Consider the following 18,599-nt stretch of genomic DNA (forward strand, 5'->3'; position numbering starts at 1 on the left):
GTATTGTTGTCTCTACCTTCTTGCCCTTTGTGCTGTTGTCTGTGCCCAATAATGTTTGTACCCTGTTTTGTGCTGCTACCATGTTGTGCTGATGCCATTTTGTTTTGCTACCATGTTGTTGACATGTTGTGCTGCTACCATGTTGTGCTGATGCCATTTTGTTTTGCTACCATGTTGTTGTCATGTTGTGTTGCTACCATGCTGTGTTATGTTGTGTTGCTGCCATGCTATGTTGTCTTAGGTCTCTCTTTATGTAGTGCTGTGTTGTCTCTCTTGTTGCGTTGTGTGTTATGTCCTATTTTTTATTTAATCAATTTTAATCCCCAGCCCAAGCAGGAGGCCTTTAGCCTTTTTGGTTGGCCATCATTTTAAATACAAATGTTTTCTTTACTGACTTGCCTAGTTAAATGAAAGGTTAAATAAATAAATAAATAAATATAAAGACCAGGAGGATATAAAGTGTTGATATAAAATGTTTTATTTAGGGTTAAAGGTTAGACACATTCTTAGGAGTTATGTTTAGGGGTTAGGGGGTATGGGATTTAATATGGTAGGATTAGGGTTAGTTTTGAGACAGATTAAGGTTAAGAGAGCATTGAAAAAGCTATTAGAGTCATTTTATGGCAGTACAGAAAGATTCACCTTATTAAAATTACAATCCCAAAATTCCCTGAATCAGGTTAGGGTCAGTCACCTTTAAAAGTGTTGAAATAATCACCTGCCTCTAACCTCTCCTTTCCTCCCCTCCTCCACATCTTTGTTTCTCCCTAACTCAGGCTGTATGTACTTTTGAACTGTAAAATGAAGGTTTACATTGAGTCCTTCTTCACTTATCGACCTTGGTGTGGTGGTTTGGGTTAGGAGAGCTGTCCTCCCCTGCACTCTCAAACGCACTCCGCTTACTGGGGATATTAACATGATGCAGATCCTAGAGAGAGAGAGAGAGAGAGAGAGAGATTGTGATTCTGTCCACTCAGCACACATTCATCCTAGAGGATGGAGCTGTGTTGGGCCAAGTGCAGACACCATAGAGGATGGAGCTGTGTTGGGCCAAGTGCAGACACCATAGAGGATGGAGCTGTGTTGGGCCAAGTGCAGACACCAGCTTACACGCTTCACATGTCAGTCAGTCAGTCAGAGTATGTGTGTCTGTCTGCGTGTGTGTGTCTGTCTGTATCCACAGTCAGAGCAGAGACAGGGCTCCCTAGTGCTGCACTGATGAAGCTGTGATCTAGAGGTTAGACCTGGTAATAACCTTTATCATTAAACCACTTTTGGCTTAGTGCCATCATCCATCACATCCATAAAAGCAGGTAACATTCTATGACAACTTTAATTAACTTCCTGAATTGACCTAATTCCTGAAACGTGGTACGATGGTTGTCTGAGTGTTCTGCCACACTGTGGGGTTGTAGGAGGAGCTAGTAATGTTATGGGAGGGGCCATGAGTGTTGTGGGTGGAGCCAGTTTGGTTTTAAGTAACACTAGTGAATAAGTGGGAGGGGCTATTTGGTCTGTGGGTGGAGTTAGTTGTAGGAGGGGCTATGTACTCACCATGGGTTTGTGGGCAGAGCTGCCAGGTCTGTTGGTCTTGCTGACCCAGCGGTTGATGCGGTCGGAGATTCCAGACGCGAATCTGCGAGGTTCCTGTCTGAGAACCCCAGAGCTGCAAGGGGGAGCTGCCTGATCCTTTTCAAATAGGCATCTCTTCTTCGAAACCTCATCCAGCAGGAACAGGGTCCTCTGGGCAATGTCGGGAGAACGCAGAGACTCAGACTTCTACAGGATTAGAGACAGAGAGGGTTAGAGACAGAGAGGGTTAGAGACAGAGAGGGTTAGAGACAGAGAGGGTTAGAGACAGAGAGGGTTTTAGACAGAGAGGGTTTTAGACAGAGAGGGTTAGAGACAGAGAGGGTTAGAGACAGAGAGGGTTTTAGACAGAGAGGGTTTTAGACAGAGAGGGTTAGAGACAGAGAGGGTTAGGGTAAGACAGAGAGGGTTAGAGTCAGAGAGGGTTAGAGACAGAGAGGGTTAGAGACAGAGAGGGTTTTAGACAGAGAGGGTTTTAGACAGAGAGGGTTAGAGACAGAGAGGGTTAGAGACAGAGAGGGTTAGAGACAGAGAGGGTTAGAGACAGAGAGGGTTAAACAGAGAGGGTTAGACATTGAGGGTTAGGGTAAGACAGAGAGGGTTAGGGTAAGACAGAGAGGGTTAGAGACAGAGAGGGTTAGAGACAGAGAGGGTTAGAGACAGAGAGGGTTAGAGACAGAGAGGGTTAGAGACAGAGAGGGTTAGGGTTAGGGTAAGACAGAGAGGGTTAGAGACAGAGAGGGTTAGAGACAGAGAGGGTTAGGGTAAGACAGAGAGGGTTAGGGTGAGACAGAGAGGGTTAGAGACAGAGAGGGTTAGAGACAGAGAGGGTTAGGGTTAGGGTAAGACAGAGAGGGTTAGAGACAGAGAGGGTTAGAGACAGAGAGGGTTAGGGTAAGACAGAGAGGGTTAGAGTCAGAGAGGGTTAGAGACAGAGAGGGTTAGGGTAAGCCAGAGAGGGTTAGAGACAGAGAGGGTTAGAGACAGAGAGGGTTAGAGACAGAGAGGGTTAGGGTAAGACAGAGAGGGTTAGGGTAAGACAGAGAGGGTTAGAGTCAGAGAGGGTTAGGCTAAGACAGAGAGGGTTAGAGACAGAGAGGGTTAGGGTAAGACAGAGAGGGTTAGAGACAGAGAGGGTTAGAGACAGAGAGGGTTAGGGTAAGACAGAGAGGGTTAGAGACAGAGAGGGTTAGGGTAAGACAGAGAGGGTTAGAGACAGAGAGGGTTAGAGACAGAGAGGGTTAGGGTAAGACAGAAAGGGTTAGGGTGAGACAGAGAGGGTTAGAGACAGAGAGGGTTAGAGACAGAGAGGGTTAGGGATGGGTAAGACAGAAAGGGTTAGAGACAGAGAGGGTTAGAGACAGAGAGGGTTAGGGTAAGACAGAGAGGGTTAGAGTCAGAGAGGGTTAGAGACAGAGAGGGTTAGAGACAGAGAGGGTTAGGGTAAGACAGAGAGGGTTAGAGTAAGAGAGGGTTAGGGTAAGACAGAGAGGGTTAGAGACAGAGAGGGTTAGGGTAAGACAGAGAGGGTTAGAGACAGAGAGGGTTAGGGTAAGACAGAGAGGGTTAGAGACAGAGAGGGTTAGGGTAAGACAGAGAGGGTTAGAGACAGAGAGGGTTAGAGACAGAGAGGGTTAAACAGAGAGGGTTAGACATTGAGGGTTAGGGTAAGACAGAGAGGGTTAGGGTAAGACAGAGAGGGTTAGAGACAGAGAGGGTTAGAGACAGAGAGGGTTAGAGACAGAGAGGGTTAGGGTAAGACAGAGAGGGTTAGGGTGAGACAGAGAGGGTTAGAGACAGAGAGGGTTAGAGACAGAGAGGGTTAGGGTAAGACAGAGAGGGTTAGAGTCAGAGAGGGTTAGAGACAGAGAGGGTTAGGCTAAGCCAGAGAGGGTTAGAGACAGAGAGGGTTAGAGACAGAGAGGGTTAGAGACAGAGAGGGTTAGGGTAAGACAGAGAGGGTTAGGGTAAGACAGAGAGGGTTAGAGTCAGAGAGGGTTAGGCTAAGACAGAGAGGGTTAGAGACAGAGAGGGTTAGGGTAAGACAGAGAGGGTTAGAGACAGAGAGGGTTAGAGACAGAGAGGGTTAGGGTAAGACAGAGAGGGTTAGAGACAGAGAGGGTTAGGGTAAGACAGAGAGGGTTAGAGACAGAGAGGGTTAGAGACAGAGAGGGTTAGGGTAAGACAGAAAGGGTTAGGGTGAGACAGAGAGGGTTAGAGACAGAGAGGGTTAGAGACAGAGAGGGTTAGGGTTAGGGTAAGACAGAAAGGGTTAGAGACAGAGAGGGTTAGAGACAGAGAGGGTTAGGGTAAGACAGAGAGGGTTAGAGTCAGAGAGGGTTAGAGACAGAGAGGGTTAGAGACAGAGAGGGTTAGGGTAAGACAGAGAGGGTTAGAGTAAGAGAGGGTTAGGGTAAGACAGAGAGGGTTAGAGACAGAGAGGGTTAGGGTAAGACAGAGAGGGTTAGAGACAGAGAGGGTTAGAGACAGAGAGGGTTAGGGTAAGCCAGAGAGGGTTAGAGACAGAGAGGGTTAGAGACAGAGAGGGTTAGAGACAGAGAGGGTTAGGGTAAGACAGAGAGGGTTAGGGTAAGACAGAGAGGGTTAGAGTCAGAGAGGGTTAGGCTAAGACAGAGAGGGTTAGAGACAGAGAGGGTTAGGGTAAGACAGAGAGGGTTAGAGACAGAGAGGGTTAGAGACAGAGAGGGTTAGGGTAAGACAGAGAGGGTTAGAGACAGAGAGGGTTAGGGTAAGACAGAGAGGGTTAGAGACAGAGAGGGTTAGAGACAGAGAGGGTTAGGGTAAGACAGAAAGGGTTAGGGTGAGACAGAGAGGGTTAGAGACAGAGAGGGTTAGAGACAGAGAGGGTTAGGGTTAGGGTAAGACAGAAAGGGTTAGAGACAGAGAGGGTTAGAGACAGAGAGGGTTAGGGTAAGACAGAGAGGGTTAGAGTCAGAGAGGGTTAGAGACAGAGAGGGTTAGAGACAGAGAGGGTTAGGGTAAGACAGAGAGGGTTAGAGTAAGAGAGGGTTAGGGTAAGACAGAGAGGGTTAGAGACAGAGAGGGTTAGGGTAAGACAGAGAGGGTTAGAGACAGAGAGGGTTAGAGACAGAGAGGGTTAGGGTAAGACAGAGAGGGTTAGAGACAGAGAGGGTTAGGGTAAGACAGAGAGGGTTAGAGACAGAGAGGGTTAGAGACAGAGAGGGTTAGGGTAAGACAGAGAGGGTTAGGGTTAGAGACCGTTTTTATTTTAATTAAAAAAATGTATGATTTATTTATCCAGGTTAGTGTTATTGACATAAAATCTATTTTTCAAGAGAGACCTGGTTTTAGACAGAGAGGGTTTTAGACAGAGCGGGTTAGAGACAGAGAGGGTTAGAGACAGAGAGGGTTAGAGACAGAGAGGGTTAGAGACAGAGAGGGTTAGACAGAGAGGGTTAGGGTAAGACAGAGAGGGTTAGGTTAAGACAGAGAGGGTTAGGGTAAGACAGAGAGGGTTCGGGTAAGACAGAGAGGGTTAGAGACAGAGAGGGTTAGAGACAGAGAGGGTAAGAGACATAGAGGGTTAGGGTAAGACAGAGAGGGTTAGGGTGAGACAGAGAGGGTTAGGGTTAGGGTAAGACAGAGAGGGTTAGAGACAGAGAGGGTTAGGGTAAGACAGAGAGGGTTAGAGTCAGAGAGGGTTAGAGACAGAGAGGGTTAGGGTAAGACAGAGAGGGTTAGGGTAAGACAGAGAGGGTTAGAGACAGAGAGGGTTAGAGACAGAGAGGGTTAGGGTAAGACAGAGAGGGTTAGGGTAAGACAGAGAGGGTTAGAGACAGAGAGGGTTAGAGACAGAGAGGGTTAGGGTGAGACAGAGAGGGTTAGAGACAGAGAGGGTAAGAGACAGAGAGGGTTAGAGACAGAGAGGGTTAGGGTAAGACAGAGAGGGTTAGGGTGAGACAGAGAGGGTTAGAGACAGAGAGGGTTAGAGACAGAGAGGGTTAGGGTTAGGGTAAGACAGAGAGGGTTAGAGACAGAGAGGGTTAGAGACAGAGAGGGTTAGGGTAAGACAGAGAGGGTTAGAGTCAGAGAGGGTTAGAGACAGAGAGGGTTAGGGTAAGCCAGAGAGGGTTAGAGACAGAGAAGGTTAGAGACAGAGAGGGTTAGGGTAAGACAGAGAGGGTTAGGGTAAGACAGAGAGGGTTAGAGTCAGAGAGGGTTAGGCTAAGACAGAGAGGGTTAGAGACAGAGAGGGTTAGGGTAAGACAGAGAGGGTTAGAGACAGAGAGGGTTAGAGACAGAGAGGGTTAGGGTAAGACAGAGAGGGTTAGAGACAGAGAGGGTTAGGGTAAGATAGAGAGGGTTAGAGACAGAGAGGGTTAGAGACAGAGAGGGTTAGAGACAGAGAGGGTTAGAGACAGAGAGGGTTAGGGTAAGACAGAGAGGGTTAGAGTCAGAGAGGGTTAGAGACAGAGAGGGTTAGAGACAGAGAGGGTTAGGGTAAGCCAGAGAGGGTTAGGGTAAGACAGAGAGGGTTAGAGTCAGAGAGGGTTAGAGACAGAGAGGGTTAGAGGCAGAGAGGGTTAGGGTAAGACAGAGAGGGTTAGAGTCAGAGAGGGTTAGGGTAAGACAGAGAGGGTTAGAGACAGAGAGGGTTAGGGTAAGACAGAGAGGGTTAGAGACAGAGAGGGTTAGGGTAAGACACAGAGGGTTAGAGTCAGAGAGGGTTAGAGATAGAGAGGGTTAGAGACAGAGAGGGTTAGAGACAGAGAGGGTTAGGGTAAGACAGAGAGGGTTAGAGACAAAGAGGGTTAGAGACAGAGAGGGTTAGGGTAAGACAGAGAGGGTTAGGGTTAGGGTAAGACAGAGAGGGTTAGAGACAGAGAGGGTTAGAGACAGAGAGGGTTAGGGTAAGACAGAGAGGGTTAGAGTCAGAGAGGGTTAGAGACATAGAGGGTTAGAGACAAAGAGGGTTAGGGTAAGCCAGAGAGGGTTAGAGACAGAGAGGGTTAGAGACAGAGAGGGTTAGGGTAAGACAGAGAGGGTTAGAGTCAGAGAGGGTTAGAGACAGAGAGGGTTAGAGACAGAGAGGGTTTTAGACAGAGAGGGTTTTAGACAGAGCGGGTTAGAGACAGAGAGGGTTAGAGACAGAGAGGGTTAGAGACAGAGAGGGTTAGAGACAGAGAGGGTTAAACAGAGAGGGTTAGACATTGAAGGTTAGGGTAAGACAGAGAGGGTTAGGGTAAGACAGAGAGGGTTAGAGACAGAGAGGGTTAGAGACAGAGAGGGTTAGAGACAGAGAGGGTTAGGGTAAGACAGAGAGGGTTAGGGTGAGACAGAGAGGGTTAGAGACAGAGAGGGTTAGAGACAGAGAGGGTTAGGGTTAGGGTAAGACAGAGAGGGTTAGAGACAGAGAGGGTTAGAGACAGAGAGGGTTAGGGTAAGACAGAGAGGGTTAGAGTCAGAGAGGGTTAGAGACAGAGAGGGTTAGGGTAAGCCAGAGAGGGTTAGAGACAGAGAGGGTTAGAGACAGAGAGGGTTAGAGACAGAGAGGGTTAGGGTAAGACAGAGAGGGTTAGGGTAAGACAGAGAGGGTTAGAGTCAGAGAGGGTTAGGCTAAGACAGAGAGGGTTAGAGACAGAGAGGGTTAGGGTAAGACAGAGAGGGTTAGAGACAGAGAGGGTTAGAGACAGAGAGGGTTAGGGTAAGACAGAGAGGGTTAGAGACAGAGAAGGTTAGGGTAAGACAGAGAGGGTTAGAGACAGAGAGGGTTAGAGACAGAGAGGGTTAGGGTAAGACAGAAAGGGTTAGGGTGAGACAGAGAGGGTTAGAGACAGAGAGGGTTAGAGACAGAGAGGGTTAGGGTTAGGGTAAGACAGAAAGGGTTAGAGACAGAGAGGGTTAGGGTAAGACAGAGAGGGTTAGAGTCAGAGAGGGTTAGAGACAGAGAGGGTTAGAGACAGAGAGGGTTAGGGTAAGACAGAGAGGGTTAGAGTCAGAGAGGGTTAGGGTAAGACAGAGAGGGTTAGAGACAGAGAGGGTTAGGGTAAGACAGAGAGGGTTAGAGACAGAGAGGGTTAGAGACAGAGAGGGTTAGGGTAAGACAGAGAGGGTTAGAGACAGAGAGGGTTAGGGTAAGACAGAGAGGGTTAGAGACAGAGAGGGTTAGAGACAGAGAGGGTTAGGGTAAGACAGAGAGGGTTAGGGTTAGAGACCGTTTTTATTTTAATTAAAAAAATGTATGATTTATTTATCCAGGTTAGTGTTATTGACATAAAATCTATTTTTCAAGAGAGACCTGGTTTTAGACAGAGAGGGTTTTAGACAGAGCGGGTTAGAGACAGAGAGGGTTAGAGACAGAGAGGGTTAGAGACAGAGAGGGTTAGAGACAGAGAGGGTTAGACAGAGAGGGTTAGGGTAAGACAGAGAGGGTTAGGTTAAGACAGAGAGGGTTAGGGTAAGACAGAGAGGGTTCGGGTAAGACAGAGAGGGTTAGAGACAGAGAGGGTTAGAGACAGAGAGGGTTAGAGACAGAGAGGGTAAGAGACATAGAGGGTTAGGGTAAGACAGAGAGGGTTAGGGTGAGACAGAGAGGGTTAGGGTTAGGGTAAGACAGAGAGGGTTAGAGACAGAGAGGGTTAGGGTAAGACAGAGAGGGTTAGAGTCAGAGAGGGTTAGAGACAGAGAGGGTTAGGGTAAGACAGAGAGGGTTAGGGTAAGACAGAGAGGGTTAGAGACAGAGAGGGTTAGACAGAAAGGGTTAGGGTAAGACAGAGAGGGTTAGGGTAAGACAGAGAGGGTTAGGGTAAGACAGAGACGGTTAGAGACAGAGAGGGTTATGGTTAGAGACCGTTTTTATTTTAATTAAAAAATGTATTATTTATTTATCCAGGTTAGTGTTATTGAGATAAAATCTATTTTTCAAGAGAGACCTGGTCCAACCAAGACAGCATCAGGAGTAACAACATTTGAGACAAATATCAGACATAGGGCTCTATTTTCGGCTGGTGTTTCCGGTGATATTGTCAAACGCACTTTAGTTTGCAATTTGGGCATGTAAATACATTCGCACTGGCATTTTCCAGCCCAGGTTCAGCAATATGCCTGTCTTATATCAGCTTGACCTGCGCTCAGATGGGAGGGGTGGAAATATTTGAGATGTGTCCTTAAAAACTTGATCCAAAGTGCTAATTTCAGGCAGCGCTTACAGGGCTTTTTAAAACCAACCAAAAGCTGGTTCTAGTGGCAACAGTTGGCTATGTCATACATTTTGACAGCGGAAACGAATCCAGGCAGAATCACAGCCGACCGTGATTGGGAGTCCCATAGGGCGCACAATTGGCCCAGCGTCGTCCGGGTTTGGCCAGGGTAGGTGGTCATTGTAAATGAGAATTTGTTCTTAACTGAGTTGCCTAGTTAAATAAAGGTTAAATTAAAACAATTAGAAAATAAATTAAAACATCCTATCCAGCTGTGATGCACAATGCCCATATGAAGATGGAACAAGAGTAGACTCCAGCTGTGATACACACTGCCCATATGAAGATGGAACAAGAGTAGACTCCAGCTGTGATACACACTGCCCATATGAAGATGGAACAAGAGTAGACTCCAGCTGTGATACACACTGCCCATATGAAGATGGAACAAGAGTAGACTCCAGCTGTGATGCACACTGCCCATATGAAGATGGAACAAGAGTAGACTCCAGCTGTGATGCACACTGCCCATATGAAGATGGAACAAGAGTAGACTCCAGCTGTGATGCACACTGCCCATATGAAGATGGAACAAGAGTAGACTCCAGCTGTGATGCACACTGCCCATATGAAGATGGAACAAGAGTAGACTCCAGCTGTGATACACACTGCCCATATGAAGATGGAACAAGAGTAGACTCCAGCTGTGATGCACACTGCCCATATGAAGATGGAACAAGAGTAGACTCCAGCTGTGATACACACTGCCCATATGAAGATGGAACAAGAGTAGACTCCAGCTGTGATACACACTGCCCATATGAAGATGGAACAAGAGTAGACTCCAGTTGTGATACACACTGCCCATATGAAGATGGAACAAGAGTAGACTCCAGCTGTGATACACACTGCCCATATGAAGATGGAACAAGAGTAGACTCCAGCTGTGATGCACACTGCCCATATGAAGATGGAACAAGAGTAGACTCCAGCTGTGATACACACTGCCCATATGAAGATGGAACAAGAGTAGACTCCAGCTGTGATACACACTGCCCATATGAAGATGGAACAAGAGTAGACTCCAGCTGTGATGCACAGTGCCCATATGAAGATGGAACAAGAGTAGACTCCAGGAGTGATACACACTGCCCATATGAAGATGGAACAAGAGTAGACTCCAGCTGTGATACACACTGCCCATATGAAGATGGAACAAGAGTAGACTCCAGCTGTGATACACACTGCCCATATGAAGATGGAACAAGAGTAGACTCCAGCTGTGATGCACAATGCCCATATGAAGATGGAACAAGAGTAGACTCCAGCTGTGATGCACACTGCCCATATGAAGATGGAACAAGAGTAGACTCCAGCTGTGATGCACAATGCCCATATGAAGATGGAACAAGAGTAGACTCCAGCTGTGATACACACTGCCCATATGAAGATGGAACAAGAGTAGACTCCAGCTGTGATGCACACTGCCCATATGAAGATGGAACAAGAGTAGACTCCAGCTGTGATACACACTGCCCATATGAAGATGGAACAAGAGTAGACTCCAGCTGTGATACACACTGCCCATATGAAGATGGAACAAGAGTAGACTCCAGCTGTGATGCACACTGCCCATATGAAGATGGAACAAGAGTAGACTCCAGCTGTGATGCACACTGCCCATATGAAGATGGAACAAGAGTAGACTCCAGCTGTGATACACACTGCCCATATGAAGATGGAACAAGAGTAGACTCCAGCTGTGATACACACTGCCCATATGAAGATGGAACAAGAGTAGACTCCAGCTGTGATGCACACTGCCCATATGAAGATGGAACAAGAGTAGACTCCAGCTGTGATACACACTGCCCATATGAAGATGGAACAAGAGTAGACTCCAGCTGTGATGCACACTGCCCATATGAAGATGGAACAAGAGTAGACTCCAGCTGTGATACACACTGCCCATATGAAGATGGAACAAGAGTAGACTCCAGCTGTGATGCACACTGCCCATATGAAGATGGAACAAGAGTAGACTCCAGCTGTGATGCACACTGCCCATATGAAGATGGAACTAATGTGCTTTTGGCGCATGTATACTTCGTATTTAGATTTATTTTTTTTTAATCATGTTTTTTACCATTTTGATTTAAACCCAAGCATAGACTCCCGTCTTCTCAATGAAGTCCTTTTTGTCTGCCCAAAGCAATTGCGAAGTAGTCAAGACTGTTGATAAAGGGTTTGTCTCCTGAGACAAATATAAATAAATCTTCATCAAAATTCAAATATAAAAGTGATTTGATATTCCCTTTTTATCTATGCATTGTAGGCAGGCCCACATTATTTTAGCCATGCAGGTCCTGTTTTGGACAAGCATAAAACCCTCTCTATGTTCAGCTATGGTGACAAGTTTGGATGTGCGTAAAACCCTTCATAGTTGTTTTAATATTATAAAGCCAGGCGGAGAAATGATGGTGCCTGTAAGTGTGTTTAAAACTAGTTGTTTAGTTTGGTTAAGAATTTGATTCGAATTACTCGCTCTCTTTTTGCTTATTGACAACATTTAGCATGTCCATGCTGAGCCATAATGCAATTTACAGTGGGCCTAGCCTCTATATCAGTGCACATTCTATGTATATATTTCCACATTGAAGACATGATTACATAGAACAATGTGGACTGAAAACAGGTTCAAGTCAACATATTAAGGAAAGATAGATCTACATGTTGTTTCTGTAAGCCAATTAACAAACTATAATGGACTAACATTGGATTTGGAGTTGATTCCAAGGCAATACATACAAGACTGTAAATGCACAACTTGAAGCAACCATCATGTTTCACCTTGGAGCACATCCTCACTGGCCAGTGAGGGCCAAGCCTGGACACACCCACAACTTTTTAACATTTTATTTCCCCTTTATTTAACCAGGTAGGCCAGTTGAGAACAAGTTCTCATTTACAACTGCGACCTGGCCAATATAAAGCAAAGCAGTGAGACAGAAACAACACAGAGTTACACATGGAATAAACATACAGTCAATAATACAATAGAAAAGGTCTATATATACAGTGTTTGCAAATGAGGAAGGATAAGGGAGGAAAGGAAATAAACAGGCCGTAATGGCGAAATAATTACAATATAGCAATTAAACACTGGAGTGATAGATGTGCAGAGGATGAGTATGCAAGTAGAGATACTGGGGTGCAAAGGAGCAAGATAAATAATAGGATGGGAGTCACGTTCTGACCTTTATTTCCTTTGTTTTGTATTTATTTAGTATGGTCAGGGTGTGAGTTGGGTGGGCAGTCTATGTTTGATTTTCTATGATTTGGGGATTTCTATGTTTCGGCCTAGTATGGTTCTCAATCAGAGGCAGGTGTCATTAGTTGTCTCTGATTGAGAATCATACTTAGGTAGCCTGGGTTTCACTGGTAACTGTCACGTTCTGACCTTTATTTCCTTTGTTTGTATTTATTTAGTATGGTCAGGGCGTGAGTTGGGTGGGCAGTCTGTTTGATTTTCTATGATTTGGGGATTTCTGTTTCGGCCTAGTATGGTTCTCAATCAGAGGCAGGTGTCATTAGTTGTCTCTGATTGAGAATCATACTTAGGTAGCCTGGGTTTCACTGTGTGTTTGTGGGTGATTGTTCCTGTCTCTGTGTTTGCACCAGATAGGACTGTTTAGGTTTTTGCACATTTATTGTTTTGTTAGTTATTTCATGTATAGTTCCTTTATTGAAGAACATGAATAACCAGCACGCTGCATTTTGGTCCGCCTCCCCTTCACCACAGGAAAACCCTTACAATGGGGATGAGGTAGTTGGATGGGCTATGTACAGATGGGCTAAATACCTAGGTCTCTGGCTAGACTATAAACTCTCTTTCCAGACTCATATTAAACATCCCCAATCCAAAATTAAATCTAGAATCGGCATTCTATTTCACAACAAAGCCTCCTTCACTCACGCTGCCAAACATACCCTTGTAAAACTGACCATCCCACCAATCCTCGACTTCGGCTATGTAATTTACAAAATAGCCTCCAACACTCTACTCAGCAAACTGGATGCAGTCTATCACAGTGCCATCCGTTTTGTCACCAAAGCCCCATATACCACCCACCACTGGGACCTGTATGCTCTTGTCAGCTGGCCCTCGCTACATATTCGTCGCCAGACCCACTGGCTCCAGGTCATCTATAAGTCTTTGCTAGGTAAAGCCCAGCTTTATCTCAGCTCAACAACAGGTATATTTCACTGGTCACCCCCAAAGCCAATTTCTCCTTTGGCCGCCTTTCCTTCCAGTTCTCTGCTGCCAATGACTGGAACGAATTGCAAAAATCACTGAAGCTGGAGACTCCTATCTCCCTCACAAACTTTAAGCATCAGCTGTCAGAGCAGCTCACAGATCATTGCACATCTGTAAATAGCCCATTCAACTACCTCATCCCCATACTGTTATTTATTTATTTTCTCCTTTGCACCCCAGTATTTCTACTTGCATATTCATCTTCTGCACATCTATCACTCAATTGTAATTACTTCGCCACTACGGCGTATTTATTGCCTCATTTGCACACACTGTGTATAGATTTTTTCTATTGTATTATTGACTGTACGTTTGTTTATTTAATGTGTAACTAGCTCTGTGTCGCACTGCCTTGCTTTATCTTGATCAGGTCGCAGTTGTAAATGAGAACTTGTTCTCAACTGGCCTACCTGGTTAAATAAAGGTGAAATAAATCAAATTAAAAATACATTTAAAAAAGTACACTTGGATCTACGCTTAAAGAGATGGGTGGGGCTAGAGCTTAAGAGGGTGTGAACAATGCTGAATGGGTGGACACAAAGAAGAGCTCTCCAATATTAGTACAAAAACATCCAAAGGCCATTTTCTCGAAAGTGAGTTTTACAAGTTCATCAACTTTCAAAGGAAAATGACTTTCCCAATGTTCCTCAAATGTAATATATGATATACCATTTTGTAGCTCTGAGTCTCTACTTTTATCCAATGTAAAAAACACCATTTCACATTTTTATACATATGACCGATTTGAGCGGGTCGGTCACATATATGACGTTATATGTGATGTTATGTATAATGTTATCTATAATGTTATGTGTGATGTTATGTGTAATGTTATGTAATGTTAAGTATAATGTTATGTGTAATGTTATGTGTAATGTTATGTGATGTATAATGTTATGTACAATGTTGTATAATGTTGTGTAATGTTATGTATAATGTATAATGTTATCTATAATGTTATGTGTGATGTTATGTGATGTAATGTGATGTTATGTGTAATGTTATGTATAATGTTGTGTAATGTTATGTATAATGTTGTGTAATGTTATGTATAATGTTATGTATAATGTTATGTATAATGTTATGTGTAATGTTATGTGTAATGTTATGTATAATGTTGTGTAATGTTATGTATAATGTTATGTATAATGTTATGTGTAATGTTATGTATAATGTTGTATAATGTGATGTATAATGTTATGTATAATATTATGTGTAATGTTATGTGTAATGTTATGTATAATGCTATGTATAATGTTATGTGTGATGTTATGTATAATGTGATGTGATGTAATGTGATGTTATGTATAATGTTACGTATAATGTTGTGTATAATGTTAGGTGTGATGTTATGTATAATGTTGTGTGATGTTATGTATAATGTTGTGTATTATGTTGTGTGATGTTATGTATAATGTTGTGTATAATGTTGTGTGATGTTATGTATAATGTTGTGTATAATGTTGTGTGATGTTATGTATAATGTTATGTATAATGTTATGTATAATGCTGTGTGAAGTTATGTATAATGTTATGTGTGATGTTATGTGTAACGTTGTGTATAATGTTGTGTATAATGTTGTGTGATATTATGTATAATGTTATGTATAATGTTATGTATAATGTTAGGTGTGATGTTGTGTATAATGTTGTGTATAATGTTATGTGTGATGTTATGTGTAACGTTGTGTATAATGTTGTGTATAATGTTGTGTGATGTCATGTGTGATGTTATGTGATGCGTAATGTTGTGTGATGTTATGTGTAATGTTATGTGATGTTATGTGTAACGTTGTGTATAATGTTGTGTATACTGTTGTGTGATGTCATGTGTGATGTCATGTGTGATGTTATGTGATGCGTAATGTTGTGTGATGTTATGTGTAATGTTATGTATAATGTTATGTGTGATGTTGTGTATAATGTTGTGTGATGTTATGTGATGTATAATGTTGTGTATAATGTTGTGTGATGTGTAATGTTATGTGTTATGTTATGTGATGTGTAATGTTATGTGATGTATAATGTTGTGTATAATGTTGTGTGATGTTTAGTGATGTATAATGTTGTGTGATGTTGTGTGATGTTATGTATAATGTTATGTATAAACTGTTATGTATAATGTTGTGTAATGTTATGTGATGTATAATGTTGTGTATAATGTTGTGTGATGTGATGTGTAATGTTATGTTATGTGTAATGTTATGTTATGTGTAATGTTATGTGTAATGTTATGTTATGTTATGTGTAATGTTATGGGATGTGTAATGTTATGTTATGTGTAATGTTATGTGTAATGTTATGGTATGTGTAATGTTATGTGATGTGTAATGTTATGTGTAATGTTATGGTATGTGTAATGTTATGTGATGTGATGTGTAATGTTATGTTATGTGTAATGTTATGTTATGTGTAATGTTATGTGTAATGTTATGTTATGTTATGTGTAATGTTATGTGATGTGTAATGTTATGTTAAGTGTAATGTTATGTGTAATGTTATGTTATGTGTAATGTTATGTTATGTTATGTGTAATGTTATGGGATGTGTAATGTTATGTTATGTGTAATGTTATGTGTAATGTTATGTTATGTGTAATGTGATGTGATGTGTAATGTTATGTGATGTGTAATGTTATGTGATGTGTTGTGTGATGTGTTATGTGATGTGTAATGTTATGTGTAATGTTATGTGATGTGATGTGATGTGTAATGTTATGTATAATGTTATGTGTGATGTTATGTGATGTTTAATGTTGTGTATAATGGTATGTGTAATGTTTTGTGATGTTTAATGTTATGTATAATGTTAGGTGTGATGTTATGTATAATGTTGTGTATAATGTTATGTGATGTTATGTAATGTTATGTATAATGTTATGTATAATGTTGTGTGATGTTGTGTGTAATGTTATGTGATGTTATGTGTAATTTTATGTATAATGTTATGTGTGATGTTATGTGTAATGATATGTGTAATGTTGTATAATGTTATGTGTGATGTTATGTGTAATGTTATGTGTAATGTTATGTGATGTTATGTAAAATGTTATGTGTGATGTTATGTATAATGTTATGTAATGTTATGTGTAATGTTATGTATAATGTTGTGTGTAATGTTGTGTATAATGTTATGTATGATGTTATGTGTGATGTTATGTGTGATGTTATGTGAAATGTTATGTGTAATGTTGTGTAATGTTATGTGTAATGTTATGTGTAATGTTATGTGTAATGTTATGTATAATGTTATGTGATGTTATGTGATGTTATGTGTAATGTTATGTATAATGTTGCGTGATGTTATGTGATGTTATGTGTAATGTTGTGTGATGTGTAATGTTATGTTATGTGTAATGTTATGTTATGTGTAATGTTATGTTATGTGTAATGTTATGTGATGTGTAATGTTATGTTATGTTATGTGTAATGTTATGTTATGTGTAATGTTATGTGATGTGATGTGTAATGTGATGTGTAATGTTATGTGATGTGTAATGTTATGTGATGTGTTATGTGATGTGTAATGTTATGTGTTATGTTATGTGATGTGATGTGTAATGTAATGTTTTGTGTAATGTTATGTATAATGTTATGTGCGATGTTATGTGATGTTTAACGTTGTGTATAATGGTATGTGTAATGTTATGTGATGTTTAATGTTATGTATAATGTTAGGTGTGATGTTATGTATAATGTTGTGTATAATGTTATGTGATGTTATGTGTAATGTTATGTATAATGTTGTGTGATGTTGTGTGTAATGTTATGTGATGTGTGATGTTGTGTGATGTAATGTATAATGTTATGTGTAATGTTATGTGATGTGTAATGTTATGTTATGTGTAATGTTATGTTATGTGTAATGTTATGTGATGTGATGTGTAATGTGATGTGTAATGTTATGTGATGTGTAATGTTATGTGATGTGTTATGTGATGTGTGATGTTATGTGTAATGTTATGTGTAATGTTGTGTAATGTTGTGTATAATGTTATGTATGATGTTATGTATAATGTTATGTGATGTGTGATGTTATGTGATGTGTAATGTTATGTGATGTTGTGTGATGTTATGTGTGATGTTATGTGTGATGTTATATGTAATGTTATGTGTAATGTTATGTGATGTTATGTATAATGTTGTGTAATGTTATGTGTAATGTTATGTATAATGTTATGTATAATGTTATGTGTAATGTTGTGTAATGTTGTGTATAATGTTATGTATGATGTTATGTGATGTTATGTGATGTTATGTGTAATGTTATGTGATGTTGTGTGATGTAATGTATAATGTTATGTGATGTGATGTTGTGTGATGTTATGTGTGATGTTATGTGTAATGTTATGTGTAATGTTATGTATAATGTCATGTATAATGTTATGTGATGTTATGTGATGTTATGTGTAATGTTGTGTGATGTTGTGTGATGTAATGTATAATGTTATGTATAATGTCATGTATAATGTTACGTGATGTTATGTGATGTTATGTGTGATGTTATATGTAATGTTATGTGTAATGTTATGTGATGTTATGTATAATGTTGTGTAATGTTATGTGTAATGTTATGTATAATGTTATGTATAATGTTATGTGTAATGTTGTGTAATGTTGTGTATAATGTTATGTATGATGTTATGTGATGTTATGTGTAATGTTATGTGATGTTGTGTGATGTAATGTATAATGTTATGTGATGTGATGTTGTGTGATGTTATGTGTGATGTTATGTGTAATGTTATGTGTAATGTTATGTATAATGTCATGTATAATGTTATGTGATGTTATGTGATGTTATGTGTAATGTTATGTGATGTTGTGTGATGTAATGTATAATGTCATGTATAATGTTACGTGATGTTATGTGATGTTATGTGTAATGTTGTGTAATGTTGTGTATAATGTTATGTGATGTTATGTGATGTGTAATGCTATGTGATGTGTTGTGTGATGTGTGATGTTATGTGTAATGTTATGTATAATGTTATGTGTGATGTTATGTATAATGTTATGTGTGATGTTATGTATAATGTTGTGTGATGTTATGTATACTGTTATGTATAATGTAATGTATAATGTTATGTGTGATGTTATGTATAATGTAATGTGATGTTCTACCTGAGCTGCATGGGCCAGTCTCTCCATCTTCTCCTGGATGGAACGGGAAGACACCCTCTGTTTGGAACTAAATGTGGACAGGGTTATGATTATGGATTAGGGTTATGGGTTAAGGGTTAGAGATTAGAGATTAGGGTTACATTTTAGGGTTAGGGTTAAGGGTTAGAGATTAGGGTTATATTTTAGGGTTAGAGATTAGGGTTACATTTTAGGGTTAAGGGTTAGGGTTAGAGATTAGAGATTAGGGTTACATTTTAGGGTTAGGGTTAGGATTAAGGGTTAGAGATTAGTGATGAGGGTTACATTTAGGGTTAGGGTTAGAGATAAGGGTTACATTTTAGGGTAAGGGTAAGGGTTAGGGTTACATTTTAGGATAAGGGTAAGGGT

At 41.1% G+C, this 18,599-nt stretch overlaps 1 protein-coding gene across 1 annotated transcript in view; it reads right to left on the minus strand.

The window, feature by feature from the left end:
* Nucleotides 1-455: 455 nt before the first annotated feature.
* The window catches only part of lad1 (ladinin), a 65,285-nt gene continuing 47,141 nt past the window's right edge, over nt 456-18,599 (minus strand). Inside the window, exons 10-12 of the mRNA XM_036989158.2 lie at nt 18,213-18,279; nt 1,555-1,779; nt 456-928 (exon numbers count right to left, since the gene is read on the minus strand). Of these exons, the coding sequence (XP_036845053.1) occupies nt 827-928; nt 1,555-1,779; nt 18,213-18,279 (394 nt within the window). The 3' untranslated portion in view covers nt 456-826. The remainder of the gene's footprint in view (nt 929-1,554; nt 1,780-18,212; nt 18,280-18,599) is intronic.

The sequence above is a fragment of the Oncorhynchus mykiss genome, chromosome 9, assembly GCF_057628025.1.
Source record: "Oncorhynchus mykiss isolate SJ-2025 chromosome 9, ASM5762802v1, whole genome shotgun sequence".
Classification (NCBI taxonomy): domain Eukaryota; kingdom Metazoa; phylum Chordata; class Actinopteri; order Salmoniformes; family Salmonidae; genus Oncorhynchus; species Oncorhynchus mykiss.